Source organism: Onychostoma macrolepis, chromosome 16 (assembly GCF_012432095.1).
Source record: "Onychostoma macrolepis isolate SWU-2019 chromosome 16, ASM1243209v1, whole genome shotgun sequence".
Taxonomy (NCBI): domain Eukaryota; kingdom Metazoa; phylum Chordata; class Actinopteri; order Cypriniformes; family Cyprinidae; genus Onychostoma; species Onychostoma macrolepis.
The window spans coordinates 7,025,233-7,048,804 of NC_081170.1; the positions used below are offsets into that span (position 1 = coordinate 7,025,233).

The 23,572-nt window shown below is 37.7% G+C and overlaps 1 protein-coding gene across 16 annotated transcripts in view; it reads left to right on the forward strand.

Annotated features, from left to right (window-relative positions):
* Positions 1-23,572, forward strand: part of zfpm2a (zinc finger protein, FOG family member 2a) — a 239,909-nt gene that overhangs the window by 164,965 nt on the left and 51,372 nt on the right. For all 16 annotated transcript variants that reach the window (XM_058747492.1, XM_058747498.1, XM_058747493.1 and 13 more), the window contains one exon: positions 13,327-13,438. In XM_058747492.1, coding sequence (XP_058603475.1) covers positions 13,327-13,438 — 112 coding nt within the window. The remainder of the gene's footprint in view (positions 1-13,326; positions 13,439-23,572) is intronic.

Here is a 23,572-nt window from a genome sequence, read left to right on the forward strand (position 1 = left end):
CATTTGACAAGGGCTCTTTCCTTTTAGTCAGTGTGCAACAAACTGGATACTTTATTTTGTTTGAGCATAAGCGCCACGGGCTGCATTTTGAAGATTTTAAAGGCTATATTAAAATAAAATAGGCCACAAGATTTTACCAGGAGAAAGCAACACAACAGCATTGCATTAGGCTATTGAACTGTTTATTTGTGATTATTATGATTATTACATTTAATGCTTAATTTATCAAGCAGTAGTGTGTTTTATCATGTTACTACTTTTGCATGAAAGCACTATGGAGGAATCACTGCGTACAGCCTTCTGTGATGGTTTCACTGTAAAGGAAGGAAAAGGTAGATAACTTTGGTTGCTCATTTTCCCTTAATGAGTCACAGGAGCCACTGACAGGAGCCGGTGAGATGTTTGGTGGTCCTCAAGAGCACAAGTGACCTCAAATCAGTACTGAGACTGGCTGAGACTCTAGAGAGACACGCTCTCAATGCATTAGGGGACACATTAGCAACCAGGAATCCGTCAGGGAGAACATGTGAGGTAATTTCATCCATCTGGACTTACAGAAAGAGCAGGAGCAGCTATGTTAAAAGTCTTAATGAATGCACTTGATTAGTTTTCTGAAAAGAATAGGGACATTGAAGTCATGCTTTTTTTTGGACTTGATAATGACTTGAATACACCTTTTATAATTTCATTCAGACATTGTTTTCAATTTCTGAATTAAAATTATAATTATAAAAAAAAATTACACTTGAGCATAAAGTGCTAGTGAAGGTCAAGGAAAAAAAATATCCTGGAGAAAGTTTTTGGCGTAAACTTTTATTATTACTATTAAAAATAAATAAATTAAAAAAACGAATCTGTTTTTAAAAAAATGTTTTAAAATACTATACATACACACACACATTTTTATTAACATAGACTAAATAAACATAGATAAAGATAAGTTTATGAGTTCAAGGTATTTGAAAAATTACAGTTATTGTTAGTGAAAATGGTATAACAGTTTTTTTTTTTTGTTGTTGTTGATTTGCTTTTTTTAATGTATGAATTCAACATGGATACAAATTTTGTATTTTTGGTAAGTTGGCACTTGTGTTTTCAGACTAGATATTTAAACATTTCTCCCTTTGATCATCTGCTTATCTTGGTCAGTGGTGGTTTGATGCTGATGAAGGCAGTGTGAAAGCTGGTTAAGCTAGTTAAGAGGCCTGTTGTTGACACCATGATATTCTTTTCAGCAAAGTTGAGTGTGGTGTAGTGGTTAAGACTCAGGGCTGGTAACTGAAAGGTTGCTAGTTTGATCCTCGCTAACAGCAAGCTGTAACTGTAATCGCTTCAAATGCAATTTCTAGGGCTAACATATGAATTGACGTCAATGGTTTCGCTTTGGGAAGTTTTTTTTTGTCTGTAAAGAAGTAAAAACTAACGCCCGCCTAAAGCGCCCCGAAGTTTGATATTTTGCATAACCTCAATCAAATCTGAATTAGCAAGAAACAACATAAGTTTGTCCACAGTGTTGTCTCCCTCAGTTTGCGCCACGTCTTGCCAAAGGTGTTGGAATACACCACGGCAGAATCCACGGCGAACACTGAGGGGGAAAATCTAGCACAAGGGAGAAGAGTTTGAGCGATGCCAGCTGCTTTGCCATCTGTCACTGTCAAGACTCCACTTGTGGGACACTGAAACAACTTCCTTGAAAAGTAGCCGAGATAATCCACAATAGTTTTCACTTGCAATCTCGATTCCCCTGTTGGAATTCAACATTCCACCGTGTGAAGCGGAGATGGTTAATTGGTGGCGAAATCCAGGAGATGTTGGCCGTCCTTTCACGTACATGTGCATATTTTGAAGTATGCGACGAGCCAGTCTTGGCAATCGATTCTGAAATTGCCTTTCAAGTGAATAAACGTGTGATATATTGTCTAGTTTTGAGCTCGGAGCCAAGTTAGGCTCGCTTTTAGCAAATGAGTTGTGTTATATCAGCAGTTCACCAGTACGGCTTCTGTTTTTGAGTTCTCATACGTTAAAGTTAACGCCCAAAGTCTACTTGCCCTAACTTGCGCTTGCTTCCTCACAGGCAAGAGGCCACAGCCGAGGTCCTCGTCTCCTCTCGTCTTTTGTCACACAAGCGCTCATCAAACCAGTCCAGATGGAGGAGCAGCACTAAATGAAAGTATTCAGTGTGAAAATCGCAGATTTTTTGCAGCGGTCATCTGGTGCGCTATCACAGAAGCCTTTTGTGAGATAGAAACGCTTGATAGAGGCTGCAGAAGTCTGGACAGCGTCTGGCCGTCTGTCCTGGTGGTCTAGCACATTAGGCGAGGGTGTACGAGCCTGTCAAAACAGGAAAATTAGACCACGGGGGTCGTCAGTAAACTAATTGGGTAACAAAGAGCATACGCAGCCCCGCAAACCCTCGCTTTAACGGTCGGCGAGCGGAGATAAGAGAGTTCACGTCTAATGCGTTCAGAGGGGGAGTTCACTTTTATTTATTTACCTATGACTCAGTATCGCGAATAATTTTACGAAGACCCCATCTCAAATCATGTTGCGCTCTAATGCTGCCCTGGAAGATTATGCAAATGGTTGCTACTTCATGCTGAGAGTTTTCTTTACCCACATTCACTCTAGTTTTCAGAGGTTGTATCACATCTGATCGCGTAGCTTTCATTCCTCGCATCTAACGATGAGAGGAATCTGCGCAATGCAATGACGTTTTGTGCGATTGGTTGCCCAGCAGATGCCACCTGCCTCCTCGGGCCTCCAGGTATGCTGATATCTGTACAGGTGTACAGGACGTACAGAGAACACCTTGTTATTGGCCCAATAGCTAGCTCTTGCTGTAGGAGTCGACTGCAAGTTGCATGCAAAGATCAAAGAATCCCGCAATTGGATTCAAAGTGGAAATTTAAATTGAAATAGGGGGATCTATGGGCAGGGCACACCATTTCACGAGCCGAATCTGAGCACAAGAGCAGGGCATGTTCCTCTGCCTCCTAGACATTATTATAATGCAAAGCAAACATTATGAATTCAGCGTCGCCATGTCCCCTGAACATAATATGCATGCGAGTTATGTGCAAAGTGCATTCAACTTCACACTCTACCTTTGTTTGCTTTCAAGTCTGCTTGAATTTGTTCAGGTTGTGTTGTGTGGCTGTTTTTATTCATTGTAATTTCAGGCTAATTTGTGCACGCCCAATATTGTTGCAACTACACAATGGCAGCTGCTATCCACTTAAGATATTGGCACACTTTAAAGAGATTAAAGAGTTGATGTAATAATGAAGTTTTTGTCATTATTTACTACATTATTTATTCACCTGATGTGATAAACCCCTGTTTTTATTTGGTTTTAATGTTTTATATACTTTTAAAAAAAAAAATTTATATATATATATATTATATATACATTGTTTTGCTTTATATTATTTTATATTTTATTTTATTTTTATGGACACATTTTTTGTGGAGAAATTTTGAAGAATTTTTACAGAGCTCTTTTCCACTACAGTTCATAGTGATTGCAGCTGTTAAAAAAACACTGTAAAGTATGTGTTCATATGACTTATTATGCTATTCTGAAGTTATACAATAGCTTTGTGTGAAATAATTTTTCATTTACTAAAAATCTTCCCTCAAAATCTCTTAAAATATTCAGCATTTTGCATCAGTCGTCAATGGTGTTTAAACCTGCCATGATGCCTTGACACTCTTCTTCAATGATTTTCAGTGATAAATGGCTTGAATTTCTGTTTTCCTCATGCAAATCTATCAATTAGCTTCATGAGACTATATAGCGCACAAATAAATTGAACAATTTTATAGCTCTTTTAGGTTGCACGCAAAAACCAGCTGGCATACAGAGGGTGAGTAAATGATGACAGCATGTTCATTTGTGGGCGACCTATCACTTTAAGTGCATTTCTTTCAAATTGTGCCATTATAAATCTGGCCCATCACAGTATATCGCCGGGTGCATGTGCTAATGAAGTCCCCAGCAGCCCTCTCTGACTGTACCGTTCAGCCCTGGAGGAGAGAGACAGCGACAGGAAGAGCTCCTGTCCTGGAGGCTAAGTGCTCATTAAACCAGATGGCATTAGAGCTGAAACCTTTCCATGCCTGATGCTTCAAAACACGTCGAGATGACAATATAAGTCCAATGTAAGGTCCTGTCTAGCATCTACCCCTCATTTTGTAATTCATCAGATGAACCAATCAGACGTTCAATATCAAGAAACGCGACGTGTCAAAGAAAATGAGAAATGACAGACAAAACACGCTGTACAGCATGTCCTGTTTATTTGCCGTTGTTCGTAATCTCGATTAAAGGTCGTATGACTCTGTGAAGGCCGTTGTTTAGGAGGTAAATAGGACACATTTCCGTCTTCAGAAAAGATTGCGATTAAATCAGCACCAAGTCGAACTATGTTTTAAAGCAAGGTGATTTTGAATAAATATGCATGGTTCCTATAGCAACGGCGAACAGTGCAAAACGATAGGCCCGAGCGAACCTCAATGGGTGTTCCTTAAAAGATTGGTAGAGCCGGAGTGATTCTCAATTTAATCGATTTCAAACGAAAAAGTCAATTTAACAAAGTTGAAAAGAGAAAGCCGCAGAGAGGCGAGGAGGAGGAGGGGGGCTGAAAGCATTCTTTTGCACTCAAGCAGTAAACTAACTACAGCACGCGGGCTGAGATTTCTTCCCCATTATCTCCCACCTCACATTTGCTCTTAGGCAAGCAGTTTAAAAGCCAAGCGATTGAGCCAGTGATCCAATTTGAAATGCAGAAATGATTAGAGCAGCTTGCCTCATTTCATATCGAAATTCTCTGATTTATGACAGGGCAGGCGCCAAGATCTATCTCCAAAGGGAATTAGCGTGCAATTTCTCTTTTTGCATATTTCCGTTATTTAGCCTCCCAATAGCAGATGCTCGCTCTGAAAAAAAAAAAAAAAAGAAGAAGCAAAGACGGCACCAAGGAGGAGGTATCTTTTCATTTTAGGCGATGAAACCACTGCCATTTAAAAAGAGCAGGCTGGAACGGATGACAGACATGGGAATATATTTTCTGGGCTAGATAGTGATTTTGAAAAAATACAGGGCTTTATTTAGTTTATCAAACAGCACATGAAAAGGAGAAACATCAGGGTTTATTTTTAGAGAATCCATAATTTCGTGTGGATGCGTGTGAAGGGGATTTGGACGTTTGCTGCGTGGAAGGGGGAAAAAAATGTCCCCCGCAACTCACCCGTCCAGCAAGCCTGAGGAAATATTAATACGCGGAGATAACGAGAGCTGCAGGAAAATCTGCCTTAATGAAATTTCCAGTTGACCACATGCAATTTGTTTCATCACGGTGAACAACTAATTGAAGTCGCCGTATCGAGGGTGCGTTATGTTGTAAACAGAGTCTTAGAGCAGGTCCGGTCCTGTTATCCTCACCTTCAGCCTGCACCTCTGCCTCGAACCCTCGCACATGTCAGCCTGACATACGACATTCATTCATATAGAGGGGGCCGCACAGTGAGAATGTGCTGTGAATACAGTGTGTGTGTGTGTGTGTGTGTGTGTGTGTGTGTGTGTGTGTGTGTGAGTTAAGGCTGGACATCAGTTGCTGTAGAAATGAAGGGTCTGAATGGCTTGTTTGAATGAAAAAATCTATCATTTATGCATTTGCCAGACACTTTTCAACTTGCATTACATTAAAGGTATGCAATTCATGCATTCCCTGGGAATATAACCCATGACCTTGGCTTTGCTAGTGACATGCTTGACTGTTTGAGCTACAGGAATTTCATTAAAACTAAAACATAATACAAAATAATTAGTTTTTAATTTATTTATGTCCTTGAATCTTTGCATTTTAATATATGAAAATGTATTAAAATGCAGATATTCAAGGACATAAATCTAACAAACAAAGCTATTTGTTTGGATTAAAATTGTGTAAATTAAATTTGATAAACATTGTCATGTGGCATTGCTCATTATTGGTATTTTTTTTGCTGTTTTTGCTATTTACCTGTATGCTTTTGTTGTATCTTTGTGACATTGTGGTTAGTTTTTTTACTTCCTTTTTATATTACTACTTAATAATTATTTTAAATCCCAATGTTACGTCTAACCATTTAAACAAATATTTAGAATATATTTACTGTATATACTGTGCAAATTTAAAAATTTTACACTTTATTTTCTCAATCTCAAAAGCCAGAAATTTCAAGTTGGTCTAATACATAGAATTTTATAAATATAAATATTCTTGATTGATTCAAATATAGTGGAGTGTTTATCATGAGGATGTATATGTGACAAATCCATATTAACCATATTTCTCATGCTGAATTAAATGATTTGGTGTCAGAAATGAAGGGTGTGCGTAGCGTGGACACTGGGATTTCCGGTGGCCCCGTGAGCCGCGCTGGGGAGCGTGGCAGCGGTCGGTCGGTCGGTCAGCAGCACCGCTATCATTAGCCCGTTGTTTACACGCAGGCCTGGAGTCAGGGTGGCTCACAGTGTCACCAGCCACTTTCTTCCCTTCACCTCCTTCAGCTGATCAGAGGATCAGGGTATCAAGGCCGGATTAGCGGCGACTTGGGATTTGTGTGATTGGTTAATTTATTGCGGCGATGGCGGGTCTTTCATCTATGGCAACATTTAATCAGCTGCCGCCACACAGGCTATTACAGGTTAGCTCCTTTCTACGGGCCTCTGCGCCACTGCCATCAGCTCCATCACAATTCCCCCTGAAATTTCCAAATTATCTGGAACAGGCTTTAGCTGCTCCGTAATAAAAATTAGAGCTGATTCCCGATAGAAGCTTTCGCTCGTACCAGGCCAATTATAAATAGTACAGCCGTGGCTCGGAAAGAGGTGGAGGAGAGAAAAAAGGGAAGGGAGGGAAAAAAGCCAACTCTGAGGGATGTTAGCGAGGAACTTATCGGCAGCCCCTGCTTCCCTGCTCTGATCCAAATCCGACCAGCTGAAAATTTATATTAGATTTTATCACACAGGCCTAAGTCGTGAAAAATCAATGAAGGTTATCTTTTATGTTGCAGCAACTTGTGGAAATATTGATTTTCATTTTATAGCGAATTTGGAGCATCAGTTTGTAATCACTCGCTCGCTGACTACACTGTTTTGGTCACTGTATCTCTTACACATGGAGAGAGAGAGAGATGGCGAAGCAGTGGAGTGAGACTAGAGATCCGTTACTTACACACAGCGCCTCCGGTGAAGGTCTTAAATCAAGCGTCACCTCAGCATCTGTCTGCAAATGAGAGACGCTTTCGCTTCACTTGTACGTCGACGAGAGAATACAAAACATTATCTACTGGTTTATTGTGGTATGTGTGTGTTCATTTGCAATCTGTTTTTGATCAGTTTTGTTTTTTTGCTTAATGCTATTAACCTTGAGGACTGTTCAGTCAAACATGCAGCAGCAGATTTGGAGTCTGTCTTTCATTGTTGCTTAAAATCATTCTAGTGCTAAAATCACAGATTACACTATTTTTTTAAACAAACGGTCAGTTTCAATAGATGCAAAGTGATTCAAGGGTCTCTGAGAGATCAATTCAGAATAGTATAGTATACAGTATGTATACTGTGCAAAGTTTGGAATTGTTGGGAATGTTGCGCTAAAGGGTTTTTTTTTATTAACTGATAACAATTACACACCAAATCAGCATATTAGAATGATTTCTGAAGGATCATGTGACACTGAAGACTGGAGTAATGATGCTGAAAATTCAGCTTTGCATCACAGGAATAAATTAAATTTTACACAACACACAACAGAAAATGTTTCATTTCAATTGTAATAATATTTCAAAATATGTCTGTTATAAAATATTTTTGATCGAGTAAATATAGCCTTGATGAGCATAAGAGACTTCTTTCAAAAACTGTAATTATTCAACTTCTGATCAGTAGTGGATATATTTCTGTAATACTGCAAAATTGCATTAAAATACAAAATAATCATAACAGAGCCACACTGAATTAAACATGCAGGTCATGTCATATATTTTGAAACACCTTTTGAAACATCTGCCTACTGAATACAGAATATAATATTGATGAATAGCAGGATTTGCATCACATGATACTCATCTACATATAACAATTCACATGTGTGCCCATTTTTTCATGAATTGCATCATTAGCTGCTTTGGCTGGAGAGCTTCTGGGCCTTAAAAGAAAGAAAGAGAGAGAGAGAGAGACAGACAGACAGCGCAGACCTTTGCTTCTGAATAAGAGATGACTCCAGACGGTGGGGATCAGAGAAAGGGTTAATCCGATTCTCATTTTAGATAGTTGTCGTGGCAACAATCAGACGGTCTCCGGTGCTCTTTGACAGGCCTGTAAAATTCTCAGGTCAGCCTGGATATAAGGTGTTATTGTATGGCTAATTTGAGATGTGAAACGGAAGCAGTGTTAAATGTCCGAGGGTTCTGTCTCGCTGCCAGCGTGGGGAAAGACGCCCATGTAGACGGCCAGGTGAGGGTCAAAACACCCTTTACGACAAGGCTTTACTGAAAGAATCTTGAAATCATCACCTAAATAAGATGGACAGCAAATGGATAAAAATCACGAAAATCTTTTAATATGTCATTTGTTTCTCCTAAATTAAATGGAGAGCAAATGAAGACTTTTCTCAAGATCTCTTCGTCTGCTGAGAAGATGATGAACCAATTTGTGAGTTTCTCACCTTTCAAATTGTGAGATGCTACTCTTAAAAATATAGTTTCCAGAAGGGGGTTTTTGCAGCTATGACAGAAGAACCATTGTGGGTTCCATAAAGAACCTTTGAGTGAAAAGTTCTTAAAATAACTTTTTTTTTCTTAGTGTGAAGAACATTTTAATAATCTAAAGAACTTTTTTTTCACTATAAGAACTTTTTATGCAATGGAAAGTTTCCATGGATGTTAAAGGTTCTTCATGGAACCATCAATGTCAATAAAGAAATTTTATTTTGAAGGGTTCAGAGTAAAGGTCCTTGCACACCAACTCCAAACTTTTTGTATGCGTTTTTTTGTTTTCTTTCATATTTGTCATCCTTTCCCATCAAAATGCTTACTACGTATGCGAAAACGCAGAAAATTGCAGTGTGTAAACGTGATTGACACAACGTGATGTCGTATTTATTTTTTAATGTGTGAAAATTTCGGACTCAATGTGCAAAGACCTTAAAGGTGTCGAAAGGGGGGTTTCCCAGCAATGCCATAGAAGAACCATGAGTGCAAGGTTCTTGAATTTCCCTTTTTTTATAGTGTGAAGACCATTTTGATAATCTGATTAACTTTTTTTCCCACTATAAAGAACCTTTTGTGCAATGGAACATTAAAGGTTCTTCATGGAACCTTTATTTTTAGCAAATTTGAGAGATCTCAATATTAACTCAAATATTTCTCAGTAGCTTCTCTAAATTCTCTCATAATCTGAACTTTGCCACCCATGTTTATTTTATAATTGTATATGCTCTGTTTATTTCTCCTAAAGAATATAATCTCTAACAAAGTTGATGCTTAAATGAGCTTTGAAAGAGCAACCACTGAGCAACACTTCCTCCTGACATAGTTTGACAGTGTGTTTCTGACATTTTATCTGTCACGAATGCATACTTTGCAGGAGCAAATCGCAATAGCTCAGCACTTGCAGGGGATGTGGACTCGGGAAAGGAAATGATGTCACGTGAGGCGCCTGAGAGTGACTCCAGCCCATTTTCACTTAGCTAAACTATTTCTGCTGCACTCTAATGAAGGTGTGCCTGGGGCGTCACGTCTAATGGCCCAGAAAGACAGACATTTTGCCTGCCAGTAATGGGCTACTGTAACAGCTGTCCAAGATCTCTACCAATCCTGCCTCGGAGTGAGGAGATGATGTTCTCGAGGCTTTCATTGGCCTTTAAAAAAAGCCATTTAAAAAATGAAATAGAAAAAAACTGACATAGAGAACAGCCGGGCAGCAGCAGCGGCCCTTTCTCCACAAAAAGGGTGTGAGTGCATTTTAGTAGCTTTTCTCTATCTTACCGCTTTCACCTTATAGATAGAACTTAAAGCGGCGCGTTTCAACCCCAGCCAGAAAAGAAAAATGACGTTACACATTCGGAATAATTTGCCGGAGCATTATAAAAACGTAACCTCAATCGGCCTTTGAAATGGATACTGATTCTTTAAATTCTTCTCGGCCCGTCGCAGGAAATAGTGAGATGGTGGTGATAGGGAGGCACAATGTGGCCAAAGTTCAGTCCTGAACGCTTGCCTTCTCCTCACCGAAAGCCGTCCGCATTCTTTTTGCTATTCCCAGGCACCTGAGATCAGGCCGTAATCGGAGAGATCAGAAACTGGATCGCTGGGAAAAATTCGGGCTGATAATTCCACACTCTCCAGAGTTAAATGAGAGGACCCTGGGCTGGTAGAGAGGTTATTGATACTGAACACACCATTAAACTCTAGAAACTGCCTGAGCTTCAGTGTCACTTTTCATCATATATATATATATATATATATATATATATATATATATATACACACACACACACACACACACACACACACACACACACACACACACACACACACACACACAGTGGGGCAAAAAAGTATTTAGTCAGCCACCAATTGTGCAAGTTCTCCCACTTAAAAAGATGAGAGAGGCCTGTAATTTTCATCATAGGTATACCTCAACTATGAGAGACAAAATGAGGAAACAAAATCCAGAAAATCACATTGTAGGATTTTTAAAGAATTAATTGGTAAATTCCTCGGTAAAATAAGTATTTGGTCACCTACAAACAAGCAAGATTTCTGGCTCTCACAGACCTGTAACTTCTTCTTTAAGAGGCTCCTCTGTCCTCCACTCGTTACCTGTATTAATGGCATCTGTTTGAACTCGTTATCAGTATAAAAGACACCTGTCCACAACCTCAAACAGTCCAACTCCAAACTCCACCATGGCTAAGACCAAAGAGCTGTCAAAGGACACCAGAAACAAAATTGTAGACCTGCACCAGGCTGGGAAGACTGAATCTGCAATAGGTAAGCAGCTTGGTGTGAAGAAATCAACTGTGGGAGCAATTATTAGAAAATGGAAGACATACAAGACCACTGATAATCTCCTCGATCTGGGGCTCCACGAAGATCTCACCCGTGGGGTCAAAATGATCACAAGAACTGTGAGCAAAAATCCCAGAACCACACGGGGGACCTAGTGAATGACCTGCAGAGAGCTGGGACCAAAGTAACAAAGGCTACCATCAGTAACACACTGCGCCGCCAGGGACTCACATCCTGCAGTGCCAGACGTGTCCCCTGCTTAAGCCAGTACATGTCCGCCCGTCTGAAGTTTGCTAGAGAGCATTTGGATGATCCAGAAGAGGATTGGGAGAATGTCATATGGTCAGATGAAACCAAAATAGAACTTTTCGGTAAAAACTCAACTTGTCGTGTTTGGAGGAGAAAGAATGCCGAGTTGCATCCAAAGAACACCATACCTACTGTGAAGCATGGGGGTGGAAACATCATGCTTTGGGGCTGTTTTTCTGCAAAGGGACCAGGATGACTGATCCGTGTAAACGAAAGAATAAATGGGGCCATGTATCGTGAGATTTTGAGTGAAAACCTCCTTCCATCAGCAAGGGCATTGAAGATGAAACGTGGCTGGGTCTTTCAGCATGACAATGATCCCAAACACACCGCCTGGGCAACGAAGGAGTGGCTTCGTAAGAAGCATTTCAAGGTCCTGGAGTGGCCTAGCCAGTCTCCAGATCTCAACCCCCTCGAAAATCTTTGGAGGGAGTTGAAAGTCCGTGTTGCCCAGCGACAGTCCCAAAACATTACTGCTCTAGAGGAGATCTGCATGGAGGAATGGGCCAAAATACCAGCAACAGTGTGTGAAAACCTTGTGAAGACTTACAGAAAACGTTTGACCTCTGTCATTGCCAACAAAGGATACTTTGATACCAAATACTTATTATCCACCATAATTTGCAAATAAATTCTTTAAAAATCCTACAATGTGATTTTCTGGATTTTTTTTCTCATTTTGTCTCTCATAGTTGAGGTATACATATGATGAAAATTACGGGCCTCTCTCATCTTTTTAAGTGGGAGAACTTGCACAATTGGTGGCTGACTAAATACTTTTTTGCCCCACTGTATATCCCAAAATTCTCCTCTTCTCATCCACAGGACAGACTGGTTGTCTTATTCTTTGGTCTATCCTAAAACGGTTCAGTTTTATGTTCTTTCCCTTTGATAGAGGAAAGGATGTTAAATCAAGTCTTAACAATAAGGATGGCCAGTGCCATCTTGCCACTACTTATTTTTATTTTTTTTTACACTTTGCAAAAATGTACAGTAAAATATTTGGATTTCTATGATGTAGTAAATGTTGTTATTGCAAATTATGGTGACTTAAACCAAAAGTTTAGGGTCTGTAAGCTTTTTTAATGATTTGAAAGAAGTGTCTTATACTCTCAAGGCTGCATGTTTTTGAACTAGAATACAGTGAAAACAGTTACAGTAATATTCTTACAATTTAAAATAAATGTTCCATTTTAATACATTTTAACATGTAATTTATTCATGTGATGCAAGTGTGAATTTTCAGTAGCCATTTCTCCGATCTCTTTATTCAGCCTTGCTGAAATTTACTTTTTTGAAAAATATACTGAACATACTGACATTTACAAGAAAATATGTCTCTAGAATATATTTATAAAATCTATAGTTCCCCACCATCAAAGAATGATCAGTTTTTATTTTTTCATCCCCAAATTGTAAGTTGTTTTTTTTTTTTTTTTTAGTGTGTATATATATATATATATATATATATATAAAATTTTATTTTGTTTCTTTACACAAAAAATATGCAACTAGCTGAAAATAATACAGCTAAACACATTCTTACTGATGCTTTCAAGACAACCACTCATTTTGACATGTAACAAAACTAAATAATAATCAATAAATAACAGAAAATGTATAATAATCTTGGTGATAAATGAGCAGAATTTGCAACAACATTGTAGAATACATCACAGAAAACATTTGCATTGCATAAAAAAACTGATGTACAAGATCAATGCATGTAAAATGTTTAGTGAGAAGGCAAGAGTCATTTCACTGACCCAAAACCAATACTTCCTGTGTTGGAAGTGTAAGAAAAAAATCTGAATTAAACATATAATCTTTATTTTTGAGCCCTGTTGAAAATCATAAAAGTTCCCTGTGCTTATGAGCTTGTTGCTAAATTGTCCCCAAATAAACTAATTGCTTGTGTGTGTGTGTGTGTGTGTGTGTGTGTTATCTCCACCACTGCAGAAGACGAAGCCGCATGTCCCGCTGGTGCTGAACGCAGGCCCCAGGTGGCTGCTGGATGTGACTTGGCAGGGAACAGACGACAACAAGAACAACTGTGTGGTTTACAGCAAAGGTAAGAGGACGCTTTATCTGCCCCGTACCAAACACACCAGCACCGCACTCTTCCGCTATCTGCATCTCTTTTCTTTCTTTCCTTTTGACCCGTGTGTGTGTGTACAGCTAATGCTCAGAGATGTTTGGTGTGGCTTCAGTTCCCATGTCTCTTACATCTATTAGCGGTGTGATTTGTAATGTAAGGTCGTGGGGTCACAGGCCATTGTGGTTTTGCTATGACAAATGTCATTCGCTGACATTTGCTTTGTTGACATTATTTTCCGTGTTTCCAAATGCATTTCAACAGCGGATGGCCCAAAGGCGTCAGTGATTCACGCGTGTTTCTTCAAGCATCAAGCTGCACACATGTAGCAAATCATCTGGACTTCAAACGCAACATTAAGATCTAATAACCCATCCATGCTGTCTAAACTTCACACAGTATGAGTAGGAATACACAGCTACAGGTAGCAACATATTACAACTCTTAGTATTCCACCAGAATACTGTAATTTCAACAGTTATTATTACTGTTAAATCATAATAAATTCCAAGCCAGGCTCATTGGAATACGGGCCTGTGGCGACATTTCTGCAAAATGATATTACATTGCTTCTTGCACGTTTCGCATCAATTTCAAAGTGAAATACAGTGAGTGGCACTAAAAAAAAGTGTTCAGTTTTATCCAAAGCAGGTGTTTTTATTACGTTGGTTGTTGTATGAAATTAAATGTCTGGTGAGATACACTAAAAGTTTAATGGTCTATCGTGTTTGAAAATGTACAGAACCACCTGTACTAAAAACCAGCCTAAACCTAACCAACAGTGTTACCAAAAGCAAACCTGGGGTAAAAATGGATTTGATAAAGCAACCACGCCATTTTAGTTTTTCATAAGATTCATACCTGATGCTCCGCATCGTAAGTGCTGTGCTGTACCGGAGCAAGTTTACATCGGGAAAAACAATGCATATGTAGCTGGTTTTGTGATGCAAACATCAAAATGTATTACAAATAATGCACTATGGCAAAACTGTTTTGAGGTCATAAAATGCTATGCAAGAAACTGCTCAAAAATAAGTCTTTATTAATAGATAATTTGCCCTGTAATCATAATTTGTGTCAACAGGAATTAAAGTTGTTGGTGTTTTACTGCCATTAGTGTTCATTTCAGCTGGAAACTGCAGTGAATTGTAAAAATGTTTTGTAAAAATGTAGGTTACAATTGACTATAAAATTGTCATTACAATTTCATGTTTTGATGATGTGATAGTAGCTAATAGCATATGAACACATTTTTACTGTAGAAACGACTATATTGCCTGAGGAAAATGTATCACTCTGTTTGTAAGCTGTTTTGAGTTTTTGCATGAGCATTGCTGCATGGTTGCTAGGGTTGCTGTTGAGTGGTTGCCAGGTAGTTGAGTGCTGTTTTTGGTCACTATTTTGGCTTGATTCCATCAGTGTGTCAACAGATTTTTTCTTCCCAGGTGAAAAATAAGTGCACTTCCATAATGTACTTAAAGTGCTCTATTTTCGCACACCAATTTTGTACTTAATATACTAAAAATGGGTCAACTTAAGATCATCTAAGTGTACTCAACTATGCTATTTTGAGACCCCATGAATATGAACTAAAATGCACTTTTAACATACTATCTTTGTATTTTAAAAATGTATTTAGTTACCACTCGTAGTACACTTGAACCCATCTTTCATTCACTAGTACACTCAAGTGTACTACAAGTGGTAGATAAATAAATTTTTTAAATACAAAGATAGTATGTTAAAAGTGCATTTTAGTTCATATTCTTGGTGTCACAAAATAGCACAGTTGAGTACACTTAGATGATCTTAAGTTGACCTTAAGAAGTACTGAAGGATCATTTTTAGTATATTAAGTACAAAATTAGTGCTTGAAAATAGAGCACATTAAGTACATTATGGAAGTGTACTTGTTTTTCACCTGGGTTGTCCAGTAAGTTTCTCAACAACTCCTCTTAACAAGGTAATAGGTATTAGCTGAGGTGTTAGCAATGTCATTTGGCTAATTTCAGTTATTAGCCTAGCAAGCAGTCGCTTTTGTGTTTCAGCAGAAACTGTGGTTTCCATTATACATTTTTGGAAGGGAAGCATGCTGCCATGACAATTTAAAGTGTTGTTCTTTATGAACGCATGCTTTGATGGTTATATTGCATTGAGGTGCACGTATAAACAAGTAAATAAGCAAAGTACAAGGATTCCAGAGCGAGAGCTCTCATTTAGCCGAATGTTTTTCAGATGATTATGACTCTCTCTGCGCTGAAACAGACTTTCTTCCCCCTCAAAGTGAACACGAGGCAGACGTGGGATTTTTCGTTTCCCAGCTCTCATCTTCTAATCACTGCACTGCACTGTGGGGCTGATCCTCTTTACCAGCGCCTTCATTTGTGCACTTTATCAGCAAATCATTAAAGTTTTGATAAGCTGTTAAAGAAGATTATGCAGTTCTTTTAAAATCGTCTAATCTTTTTGCCAGGAGACTGAATATAGGAAACAAAAAGGCTAATAACAGGATTTCTGGAGTGTTTTGTTAAGTCGCTATAATTTCTTCTCTGCCTTCATATTTATTAGCAAAAGGGAACGACTCCACTGCGAGGTTACCGATTCATCTTTGCCGGACTGTATTTTATCAAACAGATAGTTACGGTTTTGGATGCTGATTGGTCTGATTGGATATTTAAATGTAAATGCATGCTGTCATTACATTTATATTACTTTTGCCATCTTCTAATGCTCACTTAAAGTTCATATTTAAATATTTTAAATAATATTTTAGATATTTTAAACAAATAATTTAATAACATTGTTAAAAGTAATACTTAGCCATTTTCAAAATTAATCAGTTTACGTTTTGTTAATATTATTTTTAATATTAACATTAGCACTACAATTGTGATGATGCCTAAATTCACTAGTAACATTTAAGATGAATTTATTTATTTATTTATTTAAGAAAATAGATTTTTAATTTAAGCCATTTATTATTCAGACAATTATTGTCATATTCAGCCATTCATTCATTCATTCATTCATTATATGCACTTTTTGTAAGTGTTTGCCAAAAAATGAGGGATAAAATAAATAAATATGTACATTTAAAACAATAAATAAAAATGAGACTCTGAGGAAGAAAATAGTGCACATTTTCCCTGTTGGCTGACATACTTGTTTAGGATACAGCAGAGATTTATTGACATTTTATTGCGAATAGTTGCATCAGCGTTCTCTCAAGGCCTTGAACGTTCACAGTCGAGTCCCTGTACACAACATCACCCTCACTGCGCTAAAACGCTTTCTATGAACAGACACACATGGTGAAGATGGGAATTGTGTGTTTGCTCCAGTAATAAATGCATCCCACAATCCTGTACAGTTTAATCGGTTATATTCAGGCCTGTTGGGTGTGTGTGATTCCCTGAGGGCAGCTCTGAGCAACCAATGGAGGACTCACTGAAAATAGCACAGCAAGAATAATCAGGAAAAGTAGGAACAACAAACCTGTAAACAAACACTTGTCTTATTATCTTCCATCTTTTTAGCCTCGTCTTCCTTTTTTCCTCTGTATTTTTTGGTTTTGGCTCAAATGAAATAAGTTTATTGCCGTTTCTGAACATATATGCTTCGGATTGCCCTGTGTAAGAAACTTTTTTTTGCTCGACTGAGTACTTTTGAATGAACATTACAAGGTCTATACACATTTCTGCTTTTTTCAGTCACTGCTGTGTGATTATCTGAAAGAGTTTTTCCTCTTCGATGTATGTGGAATCGTCTATTTTAGATAAACCCGCCCCTACACAGCATGAAAAAACAAAGTGAACTGTGATTGGTTGATTTACGTGTCAGTCAGATGTTCTTGGCCAGGTTGAAAGTCTGGCTCTTCGTGACTAAATTGACTGAGGCAGCTTTGAATTGTCACAAATCCGACACATATTTGTCTTAAAGCCAATTTATTATTTATGTAACCTAGTTGTGTTGTTTTTCTAAGACGTTAATGTGCCTGTCAGACACTGAAATGACACTCAAAATCAAATTTATTCTTTTGAAATTTGGGCAGCAGACAGTTGAGCTCTTGTGCGTTTGGACAGCAGATATTCTGCTCTAGTGTGTCTGATTATTTAAAGGTCACCTAAATTTTTCCTCTAAGCCTCTTAGAAGCAGGAACAGTCAGATAGAGCGTGTCAGAGGAATCGTGGGGGAAATTTGGCCATTGTGCGTGTGGAAATTGACCAGTGTAACGAGAACGTTTTACATAAGCTCATAGACCGCAGGACTGGACTAATTCACTGTGTCTTTGTGCAGCTCATATTCTTTAATTCCTCTCCATCTGATTCTCCTCCACACATCTCTATTGTGCGTTTGCTGTGACAGAGTCAAAGCAGAGACATGTTACCTTGACCTCCATCGCTGCCTTGACCTTCTGCCTCTTCTTTTCATAATCTTCTGTCTCTCATCTTCTATTTGTGTATATAGGCACTAAGGATGTGAATCATAAAGAACTGAGTGATTCTGATTTCATTTTCTGATTCCATTTAAAGGGGTCATCGGATGCCCATTTTCCACAAGTTGATATGATTCTTTAGGGTCTTAATGACAAGTCTATATCGTACTTTGGTTAAAATTTCTCAATGGTAGTGTAAAAAAACACCTTTTTATACCATGTCAAAATCAGCTCTGTTTTTAGCAAGCCATTCTAGTCCATGTTGCTTTAAATGCTAATGAGCTCTGCTGACCCCGCCCCTCTCTTCTGTGGGGTGACGAGCAGTACTGTTTACTTTAACCGCGAAACTGACTAACTAGTAAATTATTAGGAAAGGCGATTTGCAAAGATTCATATAAAAACCCTTATACTCACTTCTTCTGTATGTGAGGCCTTGTCGTTTTACACACAAAATGAATGAGAAATATACAGAGTGTAACAGAAAAAAATTGGAAAATGATCTTTGTGGACTATATAATTATTGTTTACATAATATAAATAATATAACTGGATCGATCGGCTGTACGTTACCAAAGACTATAGAATACCCAAGACATGTCACTCATATAGTTTTGAATGGGGAAAAATGCAATGCTCAATATGGCCGCTCAATCACAGGAAGCCCCGCCTTCTGAATGAAAGAGCCAATCACTAATCAGTGAAGTCAGCACGTCACTGCAGCTGCAGTTAGTAGTCCCGGTTGCTATAGAAACAGTCAGCGTTCTGAGATGTGCGTTTAGGACTGCGCATGCGCACTGGCTGATCTAGCCTGAAAAATACGCTTTTTATAACGCTATTTGAGCAAAAGAAACAACATTTATGATACAGTTGTTGTCAGATTTCTTTGGTGATTTCAAATATGAAATTTAATCGTAAGCTTAGTGAACAGTTTTGGAGAATTTGATGTTTCCCCATTCAAAGAGATAGGAGTTGCACTTGGATGCACGAGAGGCGTTTCAAAGATGGCCGCCGAGTGACATGACTTGTCTTAAAGAGATTTGCCGTTACTCTGCATCGGAATCGATTTTACCGGGACATCACCTAGCAACGTTAAGAGATGAATTCCAGTGCTTTATCTGATATGTACCGCTGTTTCATCCTTGTTTTTGGTTTGTTTGTCAAAGTACTCAGTCATTTGTTTTTCTGTTGCCTTTTCAGAGAGTTCTCTCATGAAAATGTGTTATTTTGCACGACAGCCTCTACTTTCACTTTGCATCTCTTCAAATTTCCAATATGTTTATTGGTTAAATATGGGACAGTTTGAACCAATCTGGGCACGGGAGTGGGACTAAGCGTCAACAATCGTTCCTATTTGGCTCAGAGGAATGAAATGCATTGGTTTCTTCTGACGAATCAATGTTGTCAAAATGTGATGATGTAATATCGGATGCGATATCACCGAAAATCGGAAAATCTCCGCTTTACAACACTTTTTAAAGCATTCAGATAGGATTAGTGGTTCAAAAGTTATGAAACATTTAAGAACAATAGTTATTTTCAAATTGTCTCGGTCTTTGAGGGTTAATGATTCAAATTATTCTTTTAGTACACTGAAGAAGGACCCCTTCCAAATAATTAGTCCTAATTATATATTAGGTTAATACGCTATATGCAAAACCATGGTTGTTTTGTTTTGTTTGTTTTTTCCATGCACTGGTCAATTTTGTTTCCATAACATCTAATTGACCTATCGGTAAGCCCCGCCCCCCTTAGTTATTGTTGCACCGTCGGACAAACAAACGGAGTTGCTCACTGTCTTTCAATGACAGCTGCAGTGAAAACCTTGTCCCATGATGTTTTTGCTCAATTTTGGACACAGAAGGCCACCAAATGGGAATTAAATATTCCATGGTGGATTTATAAAATATGTACATTTAACTAGTTTAATATGGAGAGGCACTGAAATGTAGACCTTCGTTTATGTGTTTTTGACCTACACTGTAGGCTACAAGACGCGAGAACGGTCCGCTATTTAGGTTGTACGTTAGCATGAACTCACTAACTTTAACGTTAGCTAGTTTTAGCCAGAGATACCTTGCTAAAGCACAAGATAACATTAACGTTCTGCTTGAGCGGATGAAAATTGTAACTTAATGAGCGTATGACAACCAGAAAATGAAAGTTTTTGTCTTCATTTGTATTGGGGTCGAATACTTGGGGACATTTTGCTCTGTTTTGTTTGGATTCAGGAAATGTAATAAAATAAATTGTATCGCCCATCCTCTCAGGATACCTGGAATCAGTGTTACAAGTACCCCAGGCACATCGTTTTTCCATTTTTGAAGCATAAACCCCATAAAACCGATGCGAGCTTCGGATCTTCCAATGTTTCTCTATGGTGCTGAAACCTAAAGATGTCCGAGTTCCGGTCCCCGTGCAACTGATACTCGACTGCCATTGGCTAGTCTGCGTTTGAGGGGAGGGGCTTACCGATACATCAGTTATAATATATCTTCATATATCTCCTGCACTCAGTCAGAAATCTCAAATATGTCCACAGTATGCAATCAGAATTTTGAACCTGACTTTATCTAGCGTTTAGATTTCTGTTCTGGAAGTGTATGCAAATGTGTACATATTTAATTAGATAATGCCCAATTTGCATATTTAAGCAACATTTCAGGAAATGCGTAATAGAAAACAGTTGTCTTAATATACTGTGAATCATCAATCAACTATGGAAGTATGGTGATATGTATTAGCTTTAATTTTTCACCCTAAGGTGTCTTGCCTTAAACAAAAATACTAAACAAAAGTCATGAAACTGCTTTTGGAACTAATCAGTGAGTCTTTTTGACTGGCTCATTAAAAAAAGACCAGCTCATACAAGTCATTTTTCATCCATTTCAGCCTATTTCAGACTGCTGTGTGTTAGTCATTGCATATAATAAGTCTTTTGTTTTTTTAAACTTAGGCCAAGTTTTGCCTCATAACATTCGGTTGAAACTCAAAGTTAAATATGATTTATTTTGCAGTGGTGCTGTAGATTCAATATCAATGCAGAAAACGCTCAGAACCAAATGTCATGCAAATGATTTGGTTGCCATATTTTTTTGGAACTGGTTCTGAATACAAACCCAATCTCGATTCCCAACCCTAATAGGCACCGAAGTGTTTCATCACTGTACAAACCGAACCTTCAAACGTATATTTATCTCCATTTGTATGCACGTCTTTGTGTAAGCGCAGTGCTGGGTGAGGGGTTTCACGCTGACAATAAAGCGCTAGAAGACGGACACATGCCAGCTGAGTTTGGAACGACACAAAAGACAAACTCTGTTGTGTTTTAAACTGTTAAGGCCATTAAATTGTTTTCATTTCATCTTCCCCTTTGAAAGGCACGGAGGCAAAGCACACGGAGGTGCCAGGGTTATTATCTCTTATCTTTGAACAGCGGAAAATACTGCGACGCATAATAACCAAACAACTGCACACAATGTAAAATTTCATTATCAGGGTGTTAAAACTGGGTTGTACCCTGAAGGGGTCCCCACCACAGCTCTGAGCGCCAGCGTAATTATGTTTAATTAAAATACAACAGAGATCAACAGAATCATTTTCATTAGGAAATTATTAATGATTCTACCGTAACAATAATTGATTGCAGTGAGACGGGCTGCAAGAACAGACGGTCAGAGAGAGAGAGAAATGGGAGAGTTGCATAATTTTAAGTTGAGAGCACACACACATAAACACACACACACACACACACATTTATTGGACATAAAGTGTACTAAAACAAGACTGTGTCATTGAACTGAGACCAGAGGCTAACAAAAGAAATCGTGTTGAACATTGCCACATTATATTTGATGAACTTTAACATTTTATGACTAGTAATGGGAGGACTGAGTTAAAATAACCTCAACTAGCTCTAGTCTTTTACTGTGTTCATGTACCAATTGAATTTAACCGTACTTAATGAACTATCACTTATAAAAAGGTACCATGGCACTACCATGTTTTTTGGACAGTATTATCAGAAATACTGTGTACTGTACATACCATGGCACATGAATTTCAGTACTGAGAAACTATCTGAAGCACTACCTGAAATGCTAGATGTGTTTCAAAGTACCATAGTATTACCACTGATGCTGTGATTTATTTGTAAAGATAGTAAATGTCCAAAAAACATGTTATTGCTATGGTAAATGTCCAAAAAACATGATATTCCTATTGCACAATTCAACAAACATAGTATTACCATGGTGCATTTTCAAATTAAATATGGTATTATAATACATATAAAAAATAAAAAAAACTATGGTAATTAAAAATGACATGTGGTATTATTATGGTGCCTGTTCAAAACAACATGATATTACCATGGTGGGTGCATATTCAAAAAACATGGTGATACTATGGTACACATCCAAAAAACATAGTATAACCATTGTGCATATTCAAAATAAAGAAAGAAAATGGAATTACCATGGTTCCTGTTCAAAAAACGTATGACATGACCATTGTGCATATTCAGAAAATATGGTAATATAATGGTAAATGGGGGGAAAAATACATTACCATAATACCATGGTGTATGTTCAAATATGTATTACTGATTCTTTAAGCAGAAGGCTTTAGTGACACTGCTGTGTTTCACTCTGCATAATTTGTCAGTATGTACAGCTTTAGTAGCACTGTGTGTGAGTGTGTGTGTGTGTGTGTGTGTGTGTGTGTGTGTGTGTGGATCACAACCTCCTGCTGCTACTATTAATTATGATTCAATTGTGTAGCTCTGGAGCTGCTAAGAGTGATGTTCAACTCCCCCGTGGCATTTCTAATCAGCTCATGAAGTACCTGCACCTGGAGTGTGTGTGTGTGTGTGTGTGTGTTTCAAGAGTGCACACACTCCTCCTCTCTTATAAGAGTGTGTGTGGGCTTGATGATTTAACCTGCATAATTGTATAATCGATGTTGAGAAATGCCTGTGCATCGATTTCCAGAGGGCAGACAGATCTCAGTGCCACTGTGAGAGCTGAGCTTTAGCATACTGACACACAGACAAAGTAAACGCTTCACTTCCGGTATCCCATAATACATCAGCAGATTATGGCAAAGCATCAGTTTTGCTGAGCTCTTCTACTGAAATAATATAGACTTTAAACATGCTGTAATGCATGTCCTGGTCAAATTTCACCCAAAAATATAAAGAAATAATATAAAAATAAAAATCTTAAACAATTACATAATAAATATGAATAAGTATAATATAAAAATAAATATAATATTTAATATAATATAAATTAATATAATATTATATGTATATGAAGAAAATATTAAATTTTTAATATTAATAATATTTTTAATTTGGACTTTTATTTCTCATTACTGTAATTATTTTAAATGTTTAAATTATATATATATATATATATATATATATATATATATAAATATATAAATTGTTTTAGTTATATGCATAATTAAAATGGTAAAACATTTGGTAGTAGGCTATTTTTGGTTAAAAATAATTACAAATCTTTGTATTACATTATTTGCTGTAGTAAGTAAAATAATTAGAAAAAATAAATTAAGTAATAAAAACATAAACATCTGTATGCATTGCATTAATCAGGTTTTGTGGAAAAATGTGCTGAAATGTCATGACAGATATAGACACAACTTAATAAAAT